The sequence below is a fragment of the Apus apus genome, chromosome 6 (genome assembly GCF_020740795.1).
Source record: "Apus apus isolate bApuApu2 chromosome 6, bApuApu2.pri.cur, whole genome shotgun sequence".
In the NCBI taxonomy this organism is placed as follows: Eukaryota; Metazoa; Chordata; class Aves; order Apodiformes; family Apodidae; genus Apus; species Apus apus.
Window position 1 is genome coordinate 38767586 of NC_067287.1, and position 26675 is coordinate 38794260.

At 43.8% G+C, this 26675-nt stretch overlaps 2 protein-coding genes across 17 annotated transcripts in view; both read right to left on the reverse strand.

Annotated features, from left to right (window-relative positions):
- Positions 1-11843, reverse strand: part of DIP2A (disco interacting protein 2 homolog A) — a 119259-nt gene extending 107416 nt beyond the window's left edge. For all 6 annotated transcript variants that reach the window (XR_007889932.1, XR_007889933.1, XM_051623770.1 and 3 more), the window contains exon 1: positions 11747-11843. Coding sequence is in view for 4 of the 6 variants with exons in the window: in XM_051623770.1 (XP_051479730.1) it covers positions 11747-11843 (97 nt within the window). In the remaining 2 variants the exon portion in view is untranslated. The remainder of the gene's footprint in view (positions 1-11746) is intronic.
- A 2765-nt stretch (positions 11844-14608) lies between these two features.
- PCNT (pericentrin) overlaps positions 14609-26675 on the reverse strand; it is a 90306-nt gene continuing 78239 nt past the window's right edge. For all 11 annotated transcript variants that reach the window (XM_051623757.1, XM_051623765.1, XM_051623764.1 and 8 more), the window contains 6 exons: positions 23195-23359; positions 21743-21981; positions 20744-20832; positions 18755-18908; positions 16753-16880; positions 14609-14997 (listed from right to left, as the gene is read on the reverse strand). In XM_051623757.1, coding sequence (XP_051479717.1) covers positions 14954-14997; positions 16753-16880; positions 18755-18908; positions 20744-20832; positions 21743-21981; positions 23195-23359 — 819 coding nt within the window. In that variant the 3' untranslated portion in view covers positions 14609-14953. The remainder of the gene's footprint in view (positions 14998-16752; positions 16881-18754; positions 18909-20743; positions 20833-21742; positions 21982-23194; positions 23360-26675) is intronic.

The window sequence follows — 26675 nt, forward strand, 5'->3', positions numbered from 1 at the left end:
CTTTACTGAGCTCCCATCTCTGGAACAGTGAATGCACATTGCAAATTGAAATAATTCCCACCAAATACAAATTATACACAAACATGTGAAATGAGAAATTTAAATATTTTTTGTTAAACAATACGTAATTGTAAACAAACATCTCCCCAGTGATACTGAATGTCTTTTCCTAATCCTGCTTCCCAGTGTGCTTTAACAACATGTCTGACATGCTTTCTTTGCAACAAATTTCTGCATCTTTGGAACATTGCCTATTCCTTGTAACATAAGGCAGAGATCTCATACTGTGGGACTTCTACAAAACACAGCATATTTTTTTATCCCTCAGCTTCTTCTCCCTACTTCATTATGTCATGCATACTGTTTTTGCCAAAAAAAAAAAAAGAGGCTGGATCAAAGAGTAAAAACTTACCTTTTCAGCCTCAAAGCTGTAATGCCATTCTCCTAGAGGCCTGAAATGGCCTTCATGCTGTACTCTCTGTATTGTTAGCCTCCTCCTACCTACGAGCCTTGTTGCAACAGGAAAAAATAGAGGCAAAAATCCCTGGCCTTCCTTGCCTCCAAAAAGCTGCAGTTCACAGACTGCCGTGCAGAAACCTCTCCACAGCAGGACAGATCTGAAGGTCCTCAAGTGACATTTAACCACCTACCCCTAGAGGTTTTATGCAAAAAGCTTTTTCAAACCCTACTGGATAAATTAAGAGTATTTTCCTTGTATCTGATTAATTGCAGACCCATGGGAAACTAACGTACTGGTCCTACACCATGACTTATGGGAGTTGTTGTATTTCAAGCTTTAGAGCAACAAAATGCCTCTATAACCAGCAAGGCCAACGTTTTATCCCAGGCTGGATCCAGGACAGCTCTGAAGGAACAGCAGTATGGATAATGGCAGATGCTGAAAAAAAATTATTTTAGATATGGAATCATGTTGCAAATAAGCTGAAGTATTGGCATCATCCTTCTTTCTCAACTCAATCTTTCCAGCCAGATCTGAGTCCATCTGGTAACACTAAACTAATTCAACTCACTAAATTACTTAAAAAAAATAAGGTTGACTTTCTCTCATATTAATTTGTTGCACTGTACCACAGCATCAGAGAGGCTCCAGCTGCAGATCAAGATAAAAACTTGAGGATAGGAATTCCCCTTTTTGGGCAATGGCTGCTTCTTCAGTTCAGCTGTCCTACCCAGAGCCTGGGGAAGGACACAGGCCCCTTCCAGCTCCCTTCACAGCAGCAGAAAGCAGAGAAGCAAGCTGGGCACAAAATCCTCATTGTAAAAACTGAGACTCTCTTGTGCACAAAAGGGGAAATGGAAAGAATGAGCTCGGCAGCAGTAGAAGGGTGCCCCTCAGCCCCCCAAAGGAAAAAACATCAGAAAACCACTACACAAAGGATAATAAGGCAGAAAGGGAAGTAGCAAAATCCCAGTATTATATTCTTTTCCAGTGGTAAGGAAGGAGATAGCTGAACTGATAGGCACAAGCACGCCCTTCAGACTTCACCATCAGCTCATTAAGTGCAATCAGCAGTTTCTGCAGTAATGTGGAATATTGTTTAAGGATAAATAAGGAAATGCTACCCTCACAACTTTCTTATCCAGTAGCTGTATACTTTGAAAGGCACTCTAGGAAAAAAGGTAACCAGAAATGAAATGAACATGAAAACCAGGAAAAAGGAAAAATAATAAAAACCTCAAAATAATTTATACTAAAAAGCGAGAATAAAAGATTATTTGCATCTACCTTCATAATATTATGACATCAGCTATTAGCATAATTTCACTGTCCACAAGTAGGAAGTACTAGTAAAAGCAGAATCTTGTTAGACCTTTCTTGACGGAGCCCAGGAGGAACACTGAACAAGAACTAGCCAGCTAGTGAAGGGATGAGGCCCAATTATATTCACCATCTGTATGAGGTCTATTGAAATTCTTAGAGGGACATACACAGAGATAATGAAAGAGAATAACAGAATCATTTTGGTTGAAGACCTTCATGATCATCAAGTCCACGTGTTAACTGCCAAGTCCACCACTAAACCACGTCTCCAAGCACCACACATACACATCTTTTAAATCCCCCCAGGAATGGTGACTCCACCACTTGCCCAGGCAGTCTGTTCCAGGGCCTGACAGCCCTTTCAAGGAAGAAGTATTTCCTAATTGAAGCATTTTGACCTTTAGAAGGTAACATGACAGGGAAGATTAAAAGCTGCCTCTTTCTTCACCATCTTGTCAGTAAGCTTATCACAGACACCCACTACAAGACAGAGGCCTCAACACTGGAAAACAAACAAACAAAACCCCAAGCAGGTTTAAAAGAAAGCTGGTCACTAAAAAGGAGGAGTGAATAAAACTGACTTCTAGGGAAACAAGGCAAACAATGCTGCATTTTTCAACAAGGTTTCAGGGGAGGAGCTGTAACAAAGATGACCTCTCTATGTTGGGTTGAGCACCACTGGGGAAACAACAGTGAGAAAGAACAAAGTTGGCAATAAAACAGAAAGAATGTTGAAGGACATGATGATGATTTGGAGGATTTAATGAATGGGCCACACATTTTAGCTTGGTCCCCTGAATTCTGCATTGCAGAACTGCCTTCTCTAACCTTAACACAAGAAAGCCATACATGTACACCTTGCTGCAGATCTTCAAATTTGGGTCTGCAATCATGACTTCAAAAAAACTGAGGAGAATGCAGCAAGTTTATGCTTCCTTGAGATCTGCAAACCTTGTGCCAAGAAACTTTGATACTTATTCCAAGGTAAATATGCACATTCTTTATAAGCAAATGACTGTCTCGTAATCACAGGCACTGAAATGCACATTTTGCCTCTCTATTTGCATACAAGTATAGTAAAAAGATCTTTCTTCCAGTAACAGAACTGGGTGATGCACCTGTAACTCAGCAGAACACAATGTCATCAAGCTGGCAACTTGGGCATCTTCAACCTCTGTGTCGTACTCTTCTCCAGTCCAAAAACTGCCCATAGCCCTTTGCCATTAAAATCCTATTTCAGAAGAATAGTTTATTCTTTTAAAAACAATATATATTAAAAAAAAAATCCTTCTTAGATTTCAACTAGCAAATAATAATAATAAAAAAAATTTAAAAAATCACTATGTTCTCCAGACTGACAGAGCTTGATTCAGGTTTGAGGGGGGGAGAAGAGGAGGCAGAACACAGGGCAGTGTTCTACATTAATTTTATAAAGGTCTATTTACCTCATAAATACATGCATTAAGATTTTAAGGGAAGCTTACTTTTCCATCGGAATACCTGGAAGAAAATTTACTTCTTCTAATTCTCTTAAAGGATTGGTTGCCATCATACTCCTGTTCTTCACCAAGATTTAACCTTCCTTGCAAAAGCAACATACAAAAGAATAACAAGGTTTAAAAACCAGTCCTCTGTCAAAGAACAGCCAAAGTTGTTAAGGACATCTCAAGTTCAACCTAGTTCAACCCCCTGCTCCTCCAGAGTCAGCTAGAGCAGGGATGCCCAGGATTACATCCAAGTAAATCCTAAAGGAATTTCTGACAAACATAACCTATGTACTAGCTAGATTAAAATCAGCATGTTACAGTTATGAAGAATGTTGCCGTTTAGACCAGCAATGAATGAAGGTATTGCCAAAGCACATAGTGAGTTGCTACTAGCGCCTTCACCCTCCATCTCCAACACCTATGGTTGACCATTCAACACAGAATTGATTCTGAAAGAGACATGAAGTATTTTACATTCTTTTACTCGAACACAGGGAATAGAATAATTTAAACACTGGGTAACTACTGCAGAAATTAAGACAAAAAAAAAAAAGCCTCAACCACCTAACTGGTAGAGTCTGAAATTCTGCTTTGATTGGAAAGAACGCTGATGACCTGGCCCTCCCAGTTCTCCTGGTTATGCATCTTCTGTTTCCTCAAAATGATAAAGATAACTTTTCTCTTTACTCTCTTTACTGTGAGAGTGACAGAGACCTGGGACAGGCTGCCCAGAGAGGCTGTGGAGTCTCCTTGGCTGGAGACATTCAAAACCCACCTGGACACATTCCTGTGTGATGTGCTCTAGGTGGTCCTGCTCTGGCAGGGGGGTTGGACTGGATGGTCTTTCCAGGTCCCTTCCAACCCCTAGGATTCTGTGATTCTGTGATAACACAGTCGATTCAGTTCTTTTTTGTAAGCCCTTAAATGCATCCCCATCACAGCTAAGTTGGAAGCTAAGGACATCCAGTCTTATTTTGATGGCTGTAAGCCTTCTGCAGATTCTCACTGCTTATGGGGTGGTTTTCATTACAAGCAGCTAAAAAGTGTAAGGGTGCTCTCAGGTAAAAGACAACATCTTGTTCATGCTTCTATGTTCCAGAAGAGAAAAAACAAAAACAGGGGATGAGGGGAAAGGCTGGCAGATAAATACAGGTGGAAAATTAGTATGATGGGGGAGTGGGAATCAGAGTGAAACAGAAAGTGTGATACAGATGAAAACCATGGTTATCACAGTGCCCCAATGCTGTGACAGAACTTTCCAGCATGGCTGCTAATAATTCTAACTCTGATCATCCAGCACATTAGATGTGGTAAGAAAAAGAAAATGGGTCAATTTGTATTTCTCTCACAATGTAGAAGGGAGCACAAGACTTTGAACTCTTCACACCATCTATGTTTACTGCTATCTCTCTTAAATCACTGGTTTATGAATTAATTCTACACAGCAAAGAGACAGCAAGATTTTGATAGACTCAACTGTAGTGCATTCCCACAGGTGAAGGAGAAGTGACAGTCTAAATTGTTTTTCACTGTAGTAATCCAACAAACGTAGCTACAAGAGTCTCAGTTGTCACTGTTACAATTACACTAATGTGATGGGGTAACTCTGAAACATTGGGAATGGTACCAGTTACGACACCTAACCCCGTTTAGAAAAATACCTCCTGCACATTGTGGACAGGACAGCTCCAACTCAACAGCCACTGTCAATAGCAGACTCAACAGCACCCTTGTAGACTAGCACAACATTTACAACCTTATGTGGCTGATACACAGAACAAAGGAGACAAAAACATTTAGAAAAAACAGCTCCTGTCATCTCAGTGCCAGTAGCCTGCCCCAACAGAAGCACTCCTACCTAGCCCAGTAGCTATGTCTCTCTCCTCCACATCTCTTTTATCCTGCTCTACTAGCAAATTAGTTCAGTTAGGGCAACATTCAGTGCTTGAGCTCCCTCCAAAACATTCCTCTCAGCCACAGCACATGGTGGATAGAAGCATCCCACAAACCAGATGTCTACCGAGCAGCCACCTAGCTAGACAGCCTTTATCTCAACAGACATGTAGCCTTAATTTGCATTATCTACCATAACCAGACAGTTTTACTTGGAAAAGAAGTGAGCTTTAAAAGCAATCTGGTTTTCAGCTGCTGCTGTTATAAAATCTAGCTATGACCAGAACACGGCTTCAGAACGCTGAAGTTCTTTAATGACCTGGACTAACTGACCAGTCAGAAAAACAGGAGGAGACAGAGCAATGACAACCTGCTGGGCAGCTGCTTCACAGCCAGCCTGTCAATGGCTGCAGGTGACTCTGCATCCCCTGATGCCATCAGTGAAACGGAAAGGCTAGGACAGCAACTCTATCCAGCAGTAACACTTTTTGCCCATGAAGCTCCAAAGCTTCAACAGCTTTTCACAGCAGGTAAGAAATCTACCTGCTTGGACATAAACAAAAAGACTATTTTGGAGCAAAGATGTCACACGATGAAGGCAACAGCTTTAGTCTGCTGGAAGATATGCCTGAAGATTGCTGTAGCTAGAATTCCCTATACACAGTCATTGTGTGCACATCCAATAGCAGCAAATGAAATAATCCATCTGTTACAAGCTATGAAAAGCCCTCCTTCTCCTTAAATAACTTAATTTCTCCCTAATAATAATACAGTAATACATACATTAAACAACACAAACCTAAGAGTAACACAAGTTCAGAATGTGCTTAGAGACCCACCAGTGAAACACAAGGTCAAGCCATTACAACTAGATTCTCTGAGTATTCCAGGGAGGTAATGGTAGCTGCATCGTTGTGCAGTTTTACAATCAGCATCTGTCAAAGCAAAACAAGTTTAAACACAGGCACATTTTGATTCAAGAGTCAAATATGCCTGTACCCATATAAGGCGCATTTGAGCTGGTTACCATTTCTTGGCTTATATACAACACAGCATTACAGCAGCAAGTATTCATAAAGACTACAACAGTACCTGACATCCACACAGGGCTGGCAGAAAGAGCTAGCCCTATTCCATCAATTGATAGCCACAAAATTTCTTCACATACCTTACATGACCAGAGTTATAGGATCTCTTGCATATGATAACCATAAAGCTCATAATGGCAACTGCTTCTTGCCACAAGACTGCTTAATAACAAATAAATAAAACAGAAACCCGCTTCTCTTCAAACACTGTGTGACTATTTCAGTCACAAACTGGACCTAAGGATACAAGATAGCCTGAAGAACGCCAGCCAGGCACTTCCCTAGGCCTGCACCAGGTGTTACATGTGAGAACAAGCTTTGTAGACTTACTCAGTCCCCATGGGTATTTGGCAAGCCCCACATACTATCACATAATTAACAGTTTCTGTTGGAAAGGCCCAGAAATTAAGCAACGAAGACGCTGCAGGTCAAGTTTCACAGACTACCATCCACTTACCAAGCATCTGCCTTCCCAGTTCCAACAGTTCTTCTCACTGACAGCCTCAAATTATATTTCTTTCCAGGTATTAAAAAGCTTAAAGAAACTGTAAACAACCACAATTTGCAGACATGCTTTTTGAAGATTTCTGTAACAAGAAAACTATCACTTCAAGACCAGAAGAAACTTAACACCCAAACACCATGCTTTATCATAAGGATAATGGGTTAAAGTGTGCATGTGTGTCTCTTCTTCCTCACCTGATTTCACACACAGTATTTTAAAACTACATCAATACTGCTAGTGTAACAAAAGCAATTAAGTTAAACTTTGCAGCTCTGACCACTACCTTTAGGGTTTGGTTTTTTTATTAGAAAGGTGTTCTGCCCCAAAAAAAGTATTCTATTATTAATTTCTTTTTTAGAAAAAACAACCAGACTGTTAGTATGGGCTAATTCTGGCTAGTAGTTATTACAACAAGTATTTGCTGGAGTATTACTGGAATATTTGCAGTTGCTAAAAATGTCAGACACTACATATCTTTGATTTTTTTCTCAGGAAACCCTCCTAGGTGACACCTTCTTCCACTCAGCTGTACGCATTACACTACCTGCAGTACCTCAAAACACATAAAATGCATAAAACGCATCTCTTCCAAAAAAACCCCACAAACAACCACGACCAAAACCAAACAAATCAGACAACACTTTTTGTCACATGCACCAATTCCTCCTTTCTTAAATGGAAAATAAATAATTGGGATCAAAATTATGTGAGTGAGCCCTCTATCCAGGCAGACACAAACATCTCATTGGGAAGCAGAGCAACCTGCACATCAAACACTCCACCTAAAATGTCACTCTTTCCACTGAGACTTAACTAGGCTCAGAAGAAACTCTGGGGCAGTGTTAAGAGATGGAAAACATAACACACCAAACAAGCAGTGAAATCAAGTTATAATTAAGATGGTGAACTATGTGACAACACATTTCCATCTCAGGACTAATTCTGTAGCCTGTTTGACAGAAGCCATCAAGAGCAGCATTTCCCATTTGGCAATCAGTGGGATAATGGGATAGATTTGAACTAGAAAAAGGTACCTTCAGTCTCTTTACAGAAGGTCATCTCTGTTAAGAGTTTAAGCTCAGTTTCAAAATACGACTGACCTACAAATTCCTAGGAAACAGAAGAAAAAGCAAATCCACATAGTTAATGTTTAAAACGGATGAGAAATTCTCACAAAACAGTTGTAATACTCACATGCTGACCAAACAGCCACCTAAAAGTCTGTAAATCCACATTTTTCTTTCCTCAGCTTTTATGTAACATTTACTGAATGCAAATCATAGGTTATGCTTCCAAAGTCTCCCCAGAACCACATAACAACAAGCACACAAAATTTCCAAGAAAAGAAACAAACGCAGTCATTTGTTCTTGGAAGACCCTAAACTGCTAGCTGAGGAGGCTACCACCATGAACAACTCTAGAAGACAAAGCCATACAAGGTAACACCTGTGGGATGATCCTTGTTGCTACACAGGCACATAACACAGTTTTATCTTTGACTACTTCTACATATACTGCCCTTGGATTAGAAAGGAACAAGAATCTTCCTGCACAGATGATACAGAAGAGGAAGAAGAAAAAAATGATTCATTTCCACATTCCCAAGGCTTAGGAGTGCACAAGTGACGATGCTCAAATAGTGGAACCACAGTGTCCAGTGGTGGACTGTAAGAGGTCTTCAAATGTCAAGACTTTTTTCTGCCAGAGGAAGGGTTTCACAACTTCTCAAGCTTTCCTCTGTTACCCAAAGCATGGATCTCATTGCACAACCCAGTAAATTATAGCTATGTGCCTTGGAAAAAACTGAAGCAAGTAACTGTGAAAGCTCCGAAAAGGATAAAAATGAGGAGGTTTTTGCACAAGAGAACAGTCTAAAGTTGTTTTGAGGCACATCTTTCAAATAAAATACTGTTTTCAAGAACTGACAAATTACACAAGCAATAATAATTTCTAAAGGAGACCTGATCTTGAAAACTGTTGTAAGTTAATGAAAAGCAGTGTGCAAATGCATTCCAATACATAAAATTACACACAAATATATGATACACTATCATAAAACAAGTACAGGCTTTAAAAAAGCACATTGATGTTTTTCCTACAAAATTTCCACCGAGGAATTATTGTTTTTTAAAGGAGGTGTTTATAACCTTAGTTGTCTTTAAAAGCACATAAAAGAAAAACATTCTGTAGTGACTAATAAAGAACTGAAGTACTGGCCTTTAATAGCATCACTTTCATGCTTTTACAGAGGACCCTGCCAGGCTGATCAGGGAGCTCTGCATCTTTCCATTACATCAGAAAGCTGCTGCATCTTACAGACTTTAGGTATGAAAGCTTAGCCTACAGATTAATCAGCTACAACTCAGCTCAGCTGCCCATCATCTCTTAAAATTGTCCTTATCTCCCAAAAAGGGTGTGGCAGATCTCCTGGTTTGCACTCATAGATTCACTAATTTTTTTTCAGCAGGAAAGAAATTACAGTGTTGATATAACAAAGCAACACAGCAGCACTGTTCTAGCATTTGTTTTCTACAGCCAAGTATTCTTTTTCTGGTACATGAAGGACACAAACAATGTCAATCAAGAGATTAGGATCATGTAAAATTGTAAGGATACACGGCACTGCATGTGACCAGAACTGTAGCAAGAGTCAGCCTTCCTTCCCCACCCAAAAATCTTCTAGGCTAAACAGTTTGAGATTTTGAGTTGTCTTTAGAAAGTAGCAATGTACTCTCTTTATTTTCTCTACATTAAATGCAAACACTCTTCACAACTTTCACTATGACAATCCTGGGCAAAACCAAAGGAGGTTTTTTATCATCTTCCCAATTTACTTATAAGTGAAAATAACATAATCAAAGAGAACATATGTTAATTCTGCCCCAGCACAGCATACAAGACATTTAAATTAACAAATTACACACACACACAAAGTAGAAAGGAACTTGTTTCTTCTTTCCTTTCCTCCCTTCACACTTCCTCTCTATGGTAACATCCTCCCAAGTATGACCTTCTCCAATTTACAGCCTAAGAATCTCCCATTGAATCTCCCTGCAGTCTGCCTGCTTTCACACACAAGCCTTTGTTAAGGCAGAGGTCAGCTACAACAACCACACACCAAGTGCAGAACAGCACTGTACATCCAGTAAAAAGGCCACTGAAAACTTGAGGAAGTGGTGGCCCAGCAACAGCCTTCCACTATGGGCTGGATTCTGCTCAAATAAAAAGGGGCAAACAACCGACAATCTCTGAAGGTATCCACTTGCTTCTAGAAGGAGAGTACAATACAAAACTTGTATCCACTTTACATAGATTAAAATGCAAGTATCTCATCTTTGATCACTATTCCCTCCTCTCCAAGTACACAAGTTCTGGATATGAATAATAAAGGAGTCCAGTAAAAGCAGCATATACTAACTTAACGTGATCCCAGAACATGAGCACTTAACATAACACCAGATGTTGAAAAACCTCTGCCTGCAAACGTCTTCAAGTTATAGAGAGAAGGCAGAAAAATAATCACTCCTTAGATCTGAGATTATACCTAAGATCATAAACTAAGTCTTTGGAGTGCCCCAGAAGTCTGAGGGAACATTATGACTTTATCCATTTGCTTCACTAATCCAGCAGCTCTACAGCAACACCAATTCCAGGATGAGACACCCTGCACTAGGCCAGCTCACAAACTTCAGGTGCCTCACAGGTTTAGCATACCGCAGACCCACACACCAAACGAGATTCCCGTGGTTAAACAAACGCAGTCGGGACCTACACAAAGGAGAAGCGAACCCCAGGATATCCTGGTCGACCCACGAGTTGCCAAGCAGGCGCTGCACCGCGCGTGGGCAGCTCCCAAGTCCCTGAACTCCTCTTGCACAAGCAACAGGACGTTGCCAGGTTGCTGCTCCGCAGACGTGCAGCAACAGGTTAAACCTGGACAGCGAAGTTCCTAACCCTACGCTTCACCTCTGCACCAAAGGTGCCAGGCTGGAGGGAAGGGCAGCCCACCCGTGGACGGGTTCCTGAACCACAACCCGTGTCCGCCAGCGCCTGAAGCTGGAACAACCCCCGTGTCGCCCACCTGAAAGTGCTGATCCGAAAACTGCAGCACCTGGGGAGCAAGCTGGACGTTCCTGCCCCGGGCTGGTGGCACTTGCAGCTCTGTAGCTCCTCTATCCCAAGGCGCTGCTTGACTGCGCTGCACGGGAAGACACGACGGCCTCGCTCCGGCCACGCCAGGGAACCAACACGCAAAAAAACCACCCCGATCTCACCAGGAAAACGGGTGTAATTCCCCCAGGGGTCAGGAGAAAGGCTGTTGCCGCTCAGCAGAAGCCTGGAGGCGGGCGGGGAGGCACAGCAGCAGCTCTGGGGGCAGCAAACCAGCAGGCGGGCTGAAGGCTGGTGTCAAAGCGAACTCGGGCCCGGCAGCGCAATCTCTGCCACCTCCGGGCAAAGGGGAACGAGCGAAGCGGAGGGAACGGCACCCTGTTCCTGCCGTGAGACCTGACACACGGCACGAAAACCTCGGGACGACAGAGGATGAAGGCTTTAGCTGTCACTGGGAATTTTAAACACCCCCCCGCCATGTATCGGTATTTTCAGAGCACCCAGCGGCATGCTGGCTGATCGCTTCGGTGCCCGGTTCAGAGTGAAATCACCCGGTGCCCATCTCAAGCCACCTCCGAAGGGGCCTCAAACCCCCGCTCGCAGCGGGACCGAGGGCGGGGGCCGCCTCCCCTCCCGGGGCTGCCCCGCACCGGGGCGGGGGGGGACACACCCCGCACCGCGCTTCCCGCACGGGGCCCGGGCCCCCCAGCCCCGGCTGCCTGCTCAGCACGGCCCGCCCCGTCCCGGAGCCCTGAGGCAGCCGGAGGACCAGGCTCCCGCCTCCCGCCAGGCCCCTCCGCGGGCAAAGGAAGCGACCCGCGGGGCTTCCCCCGCCGCGGCCCCGGGGCCGAGCCTTCCCCCGCCGCGGCCGCCCCCTCACCTTCCGACAGCTCCAGCTCCAGCTCGGCCAGGCTGGCGCGCACCTCGGGCGGCAGCGGCACCGCCTCCAGGGAGTAGCCCCCGCGCTCCGCCGCCATGGCGCGGCGCGGTGCGGTGCGGGCTGGCAGCGAGCGGCCGCCGGCAGGGCCGCCACCCAGCGCTGCCGCAGGCGGGGCCGGGCAGGGCGGGCAGGGCCGGGCCGGGCCGGGCCGGGCCGGGCGGGCAGGGCGGGCAGGGCGGGAGGAGGCGCCGCGCGCCCCGCGCAGCCGCTGCCGCAGCCGGCCCCGCGTGCCCGCGCGGGCGGGGCGCTCCCAGGCCGCCTCGCGCCGGGGCGGGCAGGGCCCCCTGGCGGCGGGGAGCGGGAGCGGCGCGGGCAGGGCTTGGGGGGGGGGGGGGGAGCAGGGCTGGGGGGGAGGCTGCAGCTGCGGGGGGACCCCCCCCGCCCAGCCCGGGGTCTGGGGCACCGAGGTGGTGAGGGGAGAGGAACAGCTCCCTGGTGAGGGAAGGCTGAGGGAGCTGGGTCTCTGGAGCTTGGAGAAGAGGAGACTGAGGGGCGAGCTCATCCATGTTTGCAAACACGTTCAGGGCAGTGTCAGGAGGACAGAGCCAGGCTTTGTTCAGTGATGTCCAGTGATAGGATAAGGGGCAATGAGTGCAAACTGGAGCACAGGAGGTTCCACGTAAACATGAGAAAAAACTTCTTTCCTGTGAGGGTGACAGAGCCCTGGGACAGGCTGCCCAGAGAGGCTGTGGAGGCTCCTTCTCTGGAGACATTCAACCCCCCCTGGACACGTTCCTGTGTGATGTGCTCTGGGTGACCCTGCTCTGGCAGGGGGGTTGGGCTGGGTGATCTTTCCAGGTCCCTTCCAACCCCTAGGATTCTATGATTCTGTGAAACCCAGGGCCTTGCCACTGGTCCTGAACACACTAACTTCACCTTCAGTAACAGGCAGAAAGTTGGGAAGAAAACCAGGGAGAGTAACTGACAGAGCTGTGGCATCCCACTCAGTATCCCTGTGGATCCTGCTCCCGAGCTGGCAGGAAAATCGTAGAATCACATTATTTTTCAGAGAACTAAATGGTGAGGCAGATGGCAGACAACCAACGAGCATGCCAAGACAAATACTGGACTTAAACAGTTAAATGTGCATCTCAACCTCAGGTGAAGCCAGTATCACAATATCCTGTCAAGAAAAACCTTTTAATAGGCTGTACCAATAATAACCTGCCTCCAGAAGATTTTTCTGATACCCCGAAGTTCAAGACCATGTATGCTTCAAAGGTAGAGATTTCACATTTCCAGAGTCTTAAAATACTTCTGGTGTTAGAATTCCACCTGTACTTTTTCTAAAGAAAAAGAATTAAATCTTAGGTTATCCCAAGAAACACTTGGCTTTTGTGAAAAACCATGATACAAATACCACAGGTAAATATCACAGAAAGTCTTATTCAGCATGATCTTTGGCATCTCTCATTTTGACACTTGAAACGTGATGACTGGAAATGGAAGTTCCACCAGAACGTCTCCTGCTTTCTGCTCTCTGACCAGCAACTTAATATACATTTGGAACCACCCCCCTGAAAAGTACCTACAGCACAAGGTACAGGACAGAGCCAGGATTTGCAATCAGGCTCTTCACTTCCATTAGAGGTAGACAGAGTTCAGTGCTTTCCTTCGTTTGGTTTTGGCAAAATGCAGATTTTTTTAAAACAAAAATTATGAACCTTTTGAATTCAGAAAACGAAGCTAAAAGGATCCACAATAACTATGAAAGATAACCACCAGCAGTCCAAGAGTTGTGTTAAAAACTTCTCATTCGGTGCTTATAAGCTTTACTTATTTCTCTTCGATCCCATTTATTTGCACTTTCGACTGGACTTAATCTCTGCTTTCCTGCATTGACTCTGTTTATTTTCCCATTTCTAAACACTGGTGTAATCCAAACCAATTTTGGAAATAATTTGGTTTATTTTTTTTAAGTTCCTGAACATGCAAGCTATTTTATAACACATGCTCCAGTCTGCCAAGTGTCAGAGGCAGCTCTTTTTCTGACTGCTCTCTCAGAGTCTCTGATAAATTGAGGGAGAGTCAAGGGTGCAGCCAGCTGAGCTCAGCTGCTTCTCAACAGGCTTCCAGGAGAAGACTATTCCCCTTCTCTCTCACCAGTTCCAGCATGGCTTTGTTCATGCCTGGACACTACCTTTACTCAAGCCATCAGCAAATACAACCCAGCACGCTGATAGCTGGTTGTGACAGGGGCAGATGACAAGAGAGGACACACCTGCCCAGGCTGTCTCCTGGAGCAGGGTGGAGGGGACAGGGCACAGCAAGGTCAGACGTCCGGTACCGTGCGGAAATACCAGGCGTTGAACAGGGAGGCCATTTCCCCCCAAAGCTCTGCCTTTCCCTCTTCCCCAGAGGGAAGGCTCAGGGAAGTCGGAAGGACAGCTCTGATCCTGAGTCAAGTTCATGGCTGGAAAGATCAGTGTGATAAATGAAGGTCACACTGGAAGAAAATCCAACACACGTTTGACTTTCCGAGCAGGCACAGATTAATTATATTGCATTAATTCAGTCAGACCAAATATATAATGCATGCATAGCTCAGTCACAGAAGAGTTCAAGGAGTGGTGGCTTGGCACTGAACTGGAATGTGATGAGAAAGACTGAGGGAGGGATGACTTATTTATTGTAAAACCAGAAGAGCAAACCCTAAATTCACAGAGGCAACACAGATCTTTGATATTTGGGAGAGTTATTTTAGCTGTCATGTTAGTCAGAATAATAAAACCCAAACAATGTGAGGAACAGTGAAAAATGTACATAGGTAAGGTGAAAACAAATAACTATACAATGTAAGAATTCACTGGCAAAAGGCTATTTTAATAACTTTTTTTACAAGGAATCCAGCTATACACTATAGAAAAATAAACACCAAGGAGATTCTTCGCAACTTAAAATGCACTGATGTGGGCACACGTAGCTGTTAACTTAGTAATTTCACATGAGACATTGTTCTTCGTGAAAAGTAATTTCCTCTTTAAGTACTAAAATATAATAAAAAGTCATATAAAAATCTGATGCAAAAGCACTGCCCTTTTTCAGTTGCAGAAGAGATTGCAAGTGCCTCCATCCAGGATGGACCAACTCGGAAGGAAGCAATGACTCGGGGAGGGGTTTGCAGCACAGGTTTCAGAAGCCTTCTCATCACTTTTTCGTGTTTCGCTGGCGAGGTGGACCTGGAACTTGCCCTAAATTTAAATAAAAAGAAATGAGTATCAGAAAACTGCTTGTGTTATGAAGAAACAGGGTGCAGTTAGCAGCATGTAATTTCCTCAATGTGCCTCATACGAGCTACAGCGAGACCATTACCGTTTTCATGAGCCACTTAGGAACAATGCAGAACAAGATCTGAAAGCTCACACATCTGCCAAAGGAAATGTTCACACACAAAGACCAGTGCTGAGCTGCAGGCCTGCTTTACACACAGCACAGTCCAACTCTGCCACTCTTGTAGTAATTCCATAGACATTCTGTTGCTGGCCAAGGTCTTGTCACTGAGCAGATGTGTGCATCACAATTCCATCCCTAGCAGTGGCCCAAGCTGACAGGGGTGCCCATCAGCTGCAGGAGCACAGCCTCCCTGGCCTAGCCATTGGATGGGCTGTGTGTGCACTCCGTGTGTGTTCTGACCCTGCTGCTCAGCCTGTGCTGCTGCCCTGCAGTGGGGAAGGCAGGGGAGGCTGCCCCTGCAAGACGACGGTTACAGGTACAAAGAAGGAAGCGGTTTTCTTTGGACTCAGGTCTAGCAGAAGTGACACTGCAGCTGCAGGTCCAGCTCTGTTGTTCACAACCCAGAGATATGAATACACTGGAGAAGGTCCAGACATGAGTCTCAAACATAAAAAAAATCTGGAAAACACTTCTAAGCATATCCAGATAGGAGATGATTTCAGGGTGATGTGGTGACAGTTTAGTTTTTTCTTGGGACAAGGAATTTCTGTGATACAACTACGATGTAAGAAGAGTGACTAGAAGATTAAACTAAGTACATTTAGCCTAGAAATTAGGCAAAAGTGTTTTAAATAGCAAAGACAGGTACCACTACAATCTTTTGTGAGCTCTTCAATCAATCTTAGAACTAGATGTCCAGCTTTACCAGCTTCCAAATATTGTTTTAATCAGCTATGGAATATAAGGAAGCAATACATGAAGGAATTACTACAGTTTGTGCTGCAGGTAAAGCACTGTTCAACTGTTACAATGGTTCTCTGACTTTAAAGCAAATTAACTCTTTACACACCTTCATTTACACTGCAACACTTGCTTTTTTAGACTTGGTAACGGGGTGAGGGGTAAGGAAATCACATTAAATTATTCAGCCTTATTTCTGAAGAATTTCACTACAAGCTTATTTTGAGAAATGCCACACCTGGACTAGCTTCAGATACGATTCACATAAAGGCTTCATTTCAGAGACTTCGTTTTTTTTCCTCTCCCCATAATTTTAATTATTCCAAAAAAATTATGCTCTTTACGTATTTCAAGTGTCACAGAATCACGGAATTTTATGGGTTGGAAGGGACCTCTTAAGATCATCGAGTCCAACCCTCCTGCCAGAGCAGGGCCAAAAAAAACGAAACAAGTAGGGCAGGTCACTCAGAAAGGCATCCAGGCAGGTCTTGAAAGTCTCTGGAGAAGGAAACTCTACAACCTCTCTGGGCAGCCTGTCCCAGGGCTCTGTCACCCTCGCAGGCAAGAAGTTCTTCCTCATGTTGAGGCAGAATTTCCTGTGCTCGAGTTTGAGTCCATTGCCCCTCGTCCTGTCACAGGGCACAAGTGACAAGAGCTTGTCCCTGCCTTCTTGATGCCCTCATGTATTGATACACATTCATTAGATCCCTCCCTCAGTCTTCTCCTCTCTATGTAGAAAGAAATCAGGAGAACCCTGCAAAAATCAGCCCAGACTTGTGGCAGCTGTGAGGGTGTACCAGGGTGGTTCTTACCTGGCTGCAGACCCCCCAGTCTCTGCTGGATCACCTCCAGGCGATGGATGTATTCCGTCAGCGACCGCTCAGGATCCTGAGTAGGCCCAAGTGACTTTTCTGAAGCTGAGCCCGGGGATGGATGCAATCTTAAAAGGAAAACAAGTTATTTTTCTTCTCATGCTATACTCTCAAATAAAATTAAAGTTATATTCATAGAGGAAATAATTCCATGCAAGCAAACTAGAACAACAGTAAAAACCAACACAACCAAAACATTGTATGTAAAACAATACAGACCAGGCAGCTTGGGATACAGGGGAGTCAAAATAAATTATGTTTTGATGAACGTTGGGAGTATCTATGAATTTCTCTCTACTGATATGCATCCAAGTGCCTCAGGTAAGAAAGCTGCAGCCAGAGGCAAGTCCAAATGGCCACGTAAGAAAAGACACTTCGGTGGAGAAGGACTGAGGAGGAGCATTGCTGCATCCCAGCCTGTACTCTCCTGTTCAGCAGGTAAAATCCTATCTTGAAGGTCAGGGTTGAAAAAGAGGATCCTTTACATGGCACACTGTGTTTCCCTTCTGGCATTAACAGCGTATTTCTAATATTAGCAAAAATACAGACTGGAGGACACCCTGTGCAAACACACACCTGTTTGGAGTTAGGATTCATAATTTCCTCTTAGAGTCATAGGTTGGAATCAATTAAGGTTGGAAGGGACCTTAAAGATCATCTAGTTCCAACCCCCCTGCCATGAGCAAGGAACCATCTTGCACCCTTCAGTTAGTAGAAGGTAGCTTTGCCAGGAAACAGGAGCAGCAACAGGCATCATTTAACCTATTTCTGATTCAGAGCAGACTTGAGCTACCACTAACCCGTTCACACCATCAGTCAGGGCCTACTTTAATTAATACTCTTGTTCCACACCATACAGATGGCTTTTCCTGAGAGGTGAGCTGCCAGCTGCTGCCTCTGGCTGTCAGACCCAGGTACATGCCATGACAGAGTAACAGGGTGGGGCAGAATTCTTTTGGGAAATGCTTGCAGATCTCTAACTCTCCAAACTCAGTCAGCAATGTTAAAAACCTAAAATAATTTGGAACATCTGCTGTCTTTGCTTACCTCTAGAGCACTCCAGCTACTTCCTTGCTCCTATATTTTTTTTTTCTTTATGAAGAAAATTCTCACCTGCTGGTTGAAATTTCTAATTTGGCAAGGAGGTGACAAACAATACATCCCAAGCAGACGGGACTGCAAACAGCTCCCTTCCACATCAACTGCTGCAAAACCTTACTTTAAGGAGGAAGCCACACATGAGGAGTGGTTTGGGAGAGGAGATGCTACCCCCCAGTAACCAGTGTGCAATGCCTAAGGTTCCTCAGGGTCCCAGGAGAGCCTGGGAGTGGGAAGGTCAGTCCTGACTGAAGGCCACCTTCCTCCAACTCAAGTGCAGTGCTTGCAGCTCAGGCACTGTCTAAGCAGCATGGTGCAGAATGTCACCTGTGCCATCCAACCCAGCAACAAGTGGCTGAGCTTGTTATTTCTGTGCAGAGCTGACCATCATTCCTGAACAGCTGCAACAGCACACACCCCACAGGTTCTCCACCCCCCGTTCTTCTGTGTCTGAGCACGGAGCTGAAGGCAGCTCACACTGACTGCAACACTGCCATACGGAGCTGCTTCCACAGGGTGCTGAGAAGCTGATCTCCAACTTGGATGGCAAAAGCAGCAAGAATTACCCCTCAGAGAGGGCTAACAGATATAAGCCATTGCAAATCCCACAGCCTGTGCAAATTAAATTAGGGAACACCACTAGGAATGTTCTTAGGCCACGAAGGTCAGACAGGCTTAAAGCAAATCAGAAACTTTCTTCCCTTGAAGGAAATAAAACATTTAGTACATCTAAGAAATCAAATTCCTCTTCTTCAAGTACCTTCTCCAAGAAGTGGTTACATTTTTAGGAAAGAGAAAGACTGTCCACCAGGGTGATGAATGTAAGCAGAGGCTGCAGACTGACCTGTTGGGTAAGCAGTGAGAGGATCTGGGGGAGCGGCTCCCAAACCTTGCAGAGCTGGTTCTGTGGCACAGCCCAGTGTCCCGGGTTGGGGGAGAGCTGAGCTGAGCAGCTGCAGGCTGCTGCTCCTTCAGAATGTCTATTCTGGCACCACAGGCTGTGTTAAATATGAAACAGTTAAAAAATATGCACTGGGAACCATTCAAAATAGGCTATCATAAACATAATAAATAAGAGCCTCAAGAGTTCCAGCAGAGTACAATGGTGTTTGCTTTTAAATGCATCTAAAATACACTTTCTACAACTAATTGCTTTTTGGGGGTTTGTTTGTTGGTTTGTTTAAACCAGATTTAACAGAAATTCAACATTTTAATGCCAAACAACTGCTTCCTGCAAAAGGAGAACTTGCACTGTTTTCTCTCTCCAGACGCTTTCTCAGTAGCTGTTGCTATATCCACAAAGGGGTTTGTTCTGCTACAAGACAAACATTTTTTTGAGATATTTTAGTTCTTGTTGGTTTCTCTGACTATATGTTACTGTTGACTTATACTCTCCAAACTTTAGAGACAGCAGAGAAAGGAAGAAATTTTTCTGTTTGCTTTGGCGAAGGTTTGGGAGGGGAGGTGTTATTTTGTTCTCTTTAAACAAGAAAAAGCCCTTCTGGTAAGTCCTTTAAACCAAAACACAAGATGCTATTTTGCAGTGAGGAGGGAAGCTCAGCATGCATTTCAGGACTCAAATAGGAACCACACCACATTGGTTTTAGATAGGAAATTGTTGAGATTTGTTTGGGCTTTTTAAAATGAAGTACTTCCAGTAACTTAGAACAGTGAAAATTATGTAAAAGTGAAAAAATGCACTATTTGAGCTGAATTTTGTTTAGTGTTGAAAAGACACAGATGATGGACTTATTACATAAAATGGGACAATTCCACAGTGTTGGGTACTGAATTAAGATGTTTGTTCGAATTCTCACAAACACATCCATAAGTAAATCACAGAATCACAGAGTGGTTTTGGGGTTGGAAGGGACCTTAAAGACCATCCAGTTCCAACCCCCTGCCATAGGCAGGGACACCTCCCACCAGCCCAGGCTGCTCCAAGCCCCATCCAGCCTGCCCTTCAACACTGCCAGGGATGGGGCAGCCACAGCTTCCCTGGGCAACCTGGGCCAGGGTCTCACCACCCTCACAGGAAAGAGCTTCTTCATAACTAAATCTCCCCTCTTTCAGATTAAAACCCTTTGTCCTATCATTCCATGCCCTTGTAAGAAAGTCCCTCCTCAGCTTTCCTGGAGCCCCCTTCACATATTGGAAGGTGCTCTAAGGTCTCCCTGGAGTCGTCTCCAGGCTGAACACCCCAACTCTCCCAGCCTGTCTCCAGAGCAGAGCTGCTCCAGCCCTCTGAGCATCTTCATGGCCTCTGCTGGACTCGCTCCAAGAGCTCCATGTCCTCTCTGTGTTGGAGGCTCCAGAACTGGACACAGCACTTTGGGGTGGTCTCATGAGAGTGCAGCAGAGGGGAAGTCTCTTCTGAACCTTTGGAAGCACTTCAAACCCCTTTTTAACCTCTGGTACCACTAGCAAATACACCACTTCTAAGACTTACTCTGATGATTCACATATCTGTTTTAATACTATTTTAGCAGTACTTGTCCTTGCCTTATGAATAACCTGAGGCTTCAAACTGTACAGAACATAATTCTGAGTTTTATGAACACAGTTTCACAGCTTGAGGAGTGTCAATCAAGGGATCAGAAGAGGAGTTTGCCATTGCTGTACATTAAAAATTCTGAAAGTTTTACATTGTAATTTCTTACAGTGACCTTGTGAACTGGTAATTGCTGTGTTCAGGAAATGGTTACACACATTTGTGTTAACAGATAGACAGATTTTGCCACTTCTGGGGGATTTTTTTTGTTTTGTTTTTAAATGAAATGCATCACTACAGAGAAATTCTGATTAAACCAATATATTTGTCCAGAACACTTACCTGTATTACCTCCTACACTGTGACAAATGGTTTCACCTTGTATGCTCTTCCTGCTAACTTTGTTCCACTTTTTCACCAAAAACTTCAACCTTAGCAATAAAATAAACATGTACAATCTTTAAAAATAAGCAAAAATGCATTCAATTTTACCACTAAACTCTTTGTTGACATGAAATGTATTCAGCAACTTAAGTAACAATCCTTGCAGGAAGGGAGGAAGAATTCTTCAACTTCAGTCTTTGGAATGAAGGCCTATCCCATTTTACTCTGCTGTGATCCTCTAAGTGCTGGAAAGGTTTGCTCATTTTGGCAGAGCTCCTGCACTCTGTCCCTAATCTCCAGAGTTTTGTGGCATCTCTTCCTGCCTCAGAAGAGAAGTTCGGAGGCCACTGTTCCTACATCCTTTGATATTGCTATCATTACAGCATCCACATCAAAGACAACAGCCTAAAAGCCATCCCATGCCATCTCCTGGGAGCCTTGCTAGTTTTCCTAGACAAGGATATTGCTCAGAAGTAATCACCTATGACATTTAAAACTACTTTTTTCATAAAAGTGGACTCATTATGAGGTGGCATATTGTCCCAAGGACAAACAAAACCCATTTGATACTGGCAGAGTACAACAGAATCATTGCCAAGGAAACAAAGGATTCAAGAGAGGAAACACCACGAGTGATGAGATGATCTTATTCTGGTACAGGACAGACAAGCCAGTGAGTCCAAACAGATAAGGGTCAGGCTTGAAGGGAGGTCAGTTTGCCATTGTTAGGCACTGATTCTCAAATACCCTGCAGCTGGGTCTCCCTCACGACAGAAGCAGCTGTTTACGGAGGCATCCAAATTAGCGCCAACTCTGAAACAACAGCTCGGCCAAAGTTAGAGCTAACAAGTCGTTTTTAACTAGTCTTGGAGACAGCTTTTGCTTAACATTCACGTGGGATAAACCACTAACATTTCCAAGAAAAGACCCCGTAAGAGAGTGACGTTGTGGCGTTACCGCGAGACGGCGATGACGGCCCTGACTGCGCATCGGAACTTGGTGAAGGGCCGGGAGCGGGACCCAGGAACCTGCAGGTCTGCAGGGCAGGGGTAGATGCCCATACGTGCTATTAGAGACAGGGTTGCTTGCTCACAGTCCTGAAATCCACCAAGAAGCAGCAAGAGGTATTTCTTCTGGTAAACTAGAGCCTTTCTAAAGCTCTCTGCTCTAAGGTACTTCTTATACAATCTCTGCAACTGGAGAAAGAAAGAAAGAGCAAGTAAAATATAATCCAGTCTGTTAAGATTTAGCTACAAGAAAAGCCCAGAGAATTTGGTTGCTTTTTCCAGCAATATCTCCAACAACTTGGTTGTGCCCAAGTACCTAAAGCCTATTTCGCTTTACAAAATTGTAGAAAGCTATTTAATAATTATAAAGTGGGGAAGCAGTTTACATTTATCTCTAAAATAAAAATTTTTGAGCAAGTATTTGCATAACAGTGACTTGGCCAGTCTTGATGAAAAGTAGTGGTATTACACTCTGGCAGTTTGGACACCAAACTTGTAGCAAGTCTATTGAATTTCTGTATGTTTTTGAAATCCTGGCTAGGCTAGAAAATGTTGGCATGGTTACTGGTTGATGTGCAAAAAACCAGCCACAAACAAGCTGTCTTCATTTCAAACATCCAGGCACGTGGAACAATTCTGCACACAGCTAAAAAGCACCTAAGTTTGGAGTCTCAGACTGCCTTCAATCTCCTGAATATCTCAGAGCAAAACTGTTTTACTCTAAAACAGTGTTAATCTTTATCAAATACAACAGAGGAATAAAATTAATTTAAGACTTGGGGGAAAAATTAAAAATAAGGGGTGTCTGAGATTGTAATGCTTAGACAAGAAATCTGAATCTCCCTCTCACTCCAGAGTAAAAAGAGATTCCAAAGAGCTAGGTTACTTTTGGTGCCAGCTCCTGTTTAATACCAAGAAAGTTAAAAAGGAACTTTTCTGATGTGGGACATACAGGGAGAGTATTCCCAATTTAATATGCACTTCATAAAATTGTTCATCTATAAAATCACATTTAAAACAGAAACTGAAAAAGATTACAGCAGTGAGTGGAAGTTAAATGCCATAATCTGACAGATAATTATATCCCCAGAAATCTGAGCTGTACATTTCCTGGCTCCTCTGCAACAGCAAGTTTTACCATATTTATATAAAAAATTTGAATGACTATATTACCTGTTCTACATGAGAGATTAAACTCTTAGGCAACGCCAAAGAGCAATACTACCAAGGGCAGAAGTCTCCAGAGGTTTTGATGATCTTGCCTCACACAGCAAGTCTGTACAACAGGCAAGGCAGGAAAAGTAAACCAAGTGCCCAAGGTTTCAGGGACATGCTAAGGGCCAAGGCATTGCTTGCTCCCAAGCTCAGACAGCCCATCTGCTGGACATCCCAATCTCTTTACCTTAGGACTGGAAGCTTCTGCCACTGGTTTGTTTTCAATTTCAGCAGTCACTTTAGCCAGTTCAGATTCAGCCTGTTTGAGGGCATTCTGCAAAACACTTCTCTCGCGCTGCCAAGCGTCTCTTTCCAGTTCTTGAACAGAGCCTGTAGCATCTGCAGGTCTCAGCTAAAAAGGAAACCCAAAGGAAGTGAGCTCTGATGGTTTTTGCACATTACTTCCACAGCTAAACATCTCAAACTAAGTAATAATCCAGCATTATGGACAAACTAGAAGATGAAAATAAGGAGCCTGAAAATCAGAGACACTCAGATGTTCGACTTTAAGATGGGAAACTGAAACACACAAGCAGCACTTCTTAAGAAGTATCAAATTAATAGTTCATCAAGCTACCCCTTCTCTACAGATCTGTCTGATCACTTTACAGGAATCCTATCCCCTTTAATAACAGTCTCCCAAACACTTGGAAATGGAAAGATATCATCTGTCTCTCTTCTCCAACCACAGGCAACACAGAAAGCATAAAGAAAAATGTCTCTGTACATGCAGGCATAAAAGCATGTTGTGAGGAATCTACAGAAGTAAACTGAAAAATCACATTAAATTCTGAGAAATTCAGTTTTGTGCTAAGTCATCTCGTGTAGGAATGAGACCCACAACTCCAGGTCCAGTTCTTCACGAAGTTCTGCCTTTATAACCCTCTATGTATCAACTACCAATGTAATGGTCAACAGTTACATCAGTGCATGATGCAGCAGATCACAAGAGTGAGAAAACATACTTTTTGTTAATATTTTATCCCTTGAAATAAAATTCATACCTTAGAGGAGCCAGTACACACAACTGAACCCAATTTCTGCAAGCAACTTATTGTAGTACAACCTTATTCAGAGTTTGAACATTTTCAGGAGCAATTTCTTATTAATACCTTCAGACACTAACACATGCGTTTATCTTCTATGAAGAGCACAACTTGCCAACTAAAAAAATCTTAAATAATAAAATTTAATAAACCACAGCCATCTAAGTCCTTTTACTGCTAGCAATATATACAGCAACACTGGGGATTCCAGTGCTATCCATACCTTCACAGCACGTAATCTACCTCCCTGCCTTTAGCCTTTGCAGCTTCTTTAACATTTCAGAAAGCAAAGGCTCACAACTTCTCAGCATATTTAAAACAAGTTCTAAAAAATGTTTCAAGAATCTAACACTACCTCTAGTATTGTTATGAAATAAGGTATTTATTTCTGTCTAAGTTAAACTCTTGATCCCCTATTCATTATTTAATTCGTAGATGTTCTATACAATACCAGGTTTTTACACTGAAGATAAACTAAAGCCTTTCCCTACATGTGATTTCACTGCCATGGCAGTTGTGCTGTATCACACATGGAGATGGGACAGAAGAGCATTTTCAGAACAAGGACAGAGATAAGGGCTGGAGCAGCTCTGCTCTGGAGACAGGCTGAGACAGGGCTGTTCAGTCTGGAGAAGAGAAGGCTCCAGGGAGACTTTAGAGCACCTTCCAGTGCCTGAAGGGGGGGAATGGCTTTAAACTGAAAGAGGGTTGATTTAGCTTGGATATCAGAAATTCTTCACTGTGAGGGTGGTGAGACCCTGGCCCAGGTTGCCCAGGGAAGCTGTGGCTGCCCCATCCCTGGCAGTGTTGAAGGGCAGGTTGGATGGGGCTTGGAGCAGCCTGGGCTGGTGAGAGGTGTCCCTGCCCATGCAGGGGGTGGGACTAGATGGTCTTTAAGGTCCCTTCCAACCCAAACCAGTCTGGGATTCCATGATTTTATGCTTTATATAGGGCCTTCAGCAAGCATCCCAGTAAGGACCACAGTCCCACCATCCTAGACATTTTACAGACCTACAAAAGCTCAAACTTGAAGGCAGCACAGATCCTTGTGGTACCTGAAGGGGTTCTACACGACGCATCAATGCATTTGATTTCTACTACACCAGCTGGCATTTGATTAACCAGTTGACTCCATATTCATTTTGGCAAAGATTTCTCATTTGGCCTTTTGCCAGTTTCCCCTGCCTAACAGTTCCCAATTTATCGTAACTCAGGGAGGTAACAGCAGTAAAATCCTTTGGTCTCCAGAGCGTGTAGTTCAGTACCTTAAGGGAAGGAGGAATTCATAGAAGACACTGAAACAAAAGGTGATTCTGGAAAAAAAAAAATTAAAAAAATCAAAGCCAGGCAAAAAGAGGGAGGAGAGGAGGGACTGTTAGTGCTGACATGAGAATGGATATCGAGCTCTCTGAGCTACAGAAAGGCTCATTAGAGGGCTCCACTCAACTCTCTTTGTTAAACAGGCCTTAAGTCAGAAAATGTGAGTTCCTTTATTTTAGCATGGTCATAGTCTCTGGAGGAGGCAATTGCAAAGTCTGGTCCAACTGAAGAAGGGCTTGCTGGGCATTCACTGGCTTAATGTTAAGAGGCCTGCTAATTGATGGTGATGAGAGCCTGGAAAAGCTACAAGTTGTGAAAAGCATTTGCAACAGATTTTGTAGCACAGAAGAAAGGAAAAACAAACAACCCAAACTATTCTTTTCTTTCCAGTAGAGTAAAAACTTGGGAGGGAGCTAAGCCAGAAAAACAGCTCAGCTCTGGAGGGAGTTCTGCTAAGTCAGATTTAGATCAAGCCATAAGATTATCTGGTTCCCCCCACTGGCTCTCTGAGCATTTTCTCTGCAGCAGAGAAGCTCTAAAGCTTTGTGAGAGGAAGGCTTAACCAATATAACTCCACGAACACCTACTTGGGAAGAGTTTCATCTCCCTCCTCAAGGCTGGAGATGATCCATTTGGCAACCACCTAAGTGGTTGCACAGGCAACAGAAGGAAAATATTTATTGTATTTTGTAAGCAGTGAGAGGGAGAGCTTGCACTGTGCCAAACCAGCTTGTCAGACACCAGGCTTGTCTCACAGAGCACACGACAACAACACAAGTTACAAAAGCCTCTTGTGTACCAAGCAGTCAGAACTCTTTCTCTAAGGTATGTTTTCTGGGGATCTGCTCTCAAGCAGGTGAGGGAATAGAGAGAGGCTGAATCAAACAAGAGTCAGGACTGTTAGCCCTAAATCCCAACGTTTTGGCTGAAATGTGGTTGAAGATTTCTTTCTTTACAAGAGAAAGGCATAAATGATGGAGCAAAGTTATCTGGTGAACAAGATGGAATCTAAAATCTGTGGTTTTATGATGTATTTTGTATCAATAGATCTGAGCTCAAGTCTTTGATACTCCCTAGGTTAGTTTAAAATATTTGCAATACTGCAAACATCAGCCAAACCACCCCTCCTGAGATGACAAAACACTACTGCACTTCTTGAAAATTACTTGACAATTTCCTGGAAAACAACTGTCTCTGGATGCAGCCAAAAGCAGCAGCAACACATCCCAAGGTTTGATATCCTCGGACATATTACATATCTAGGGAGAAAAAAAAGCAGACTCTACAATACAACAAAAAAGC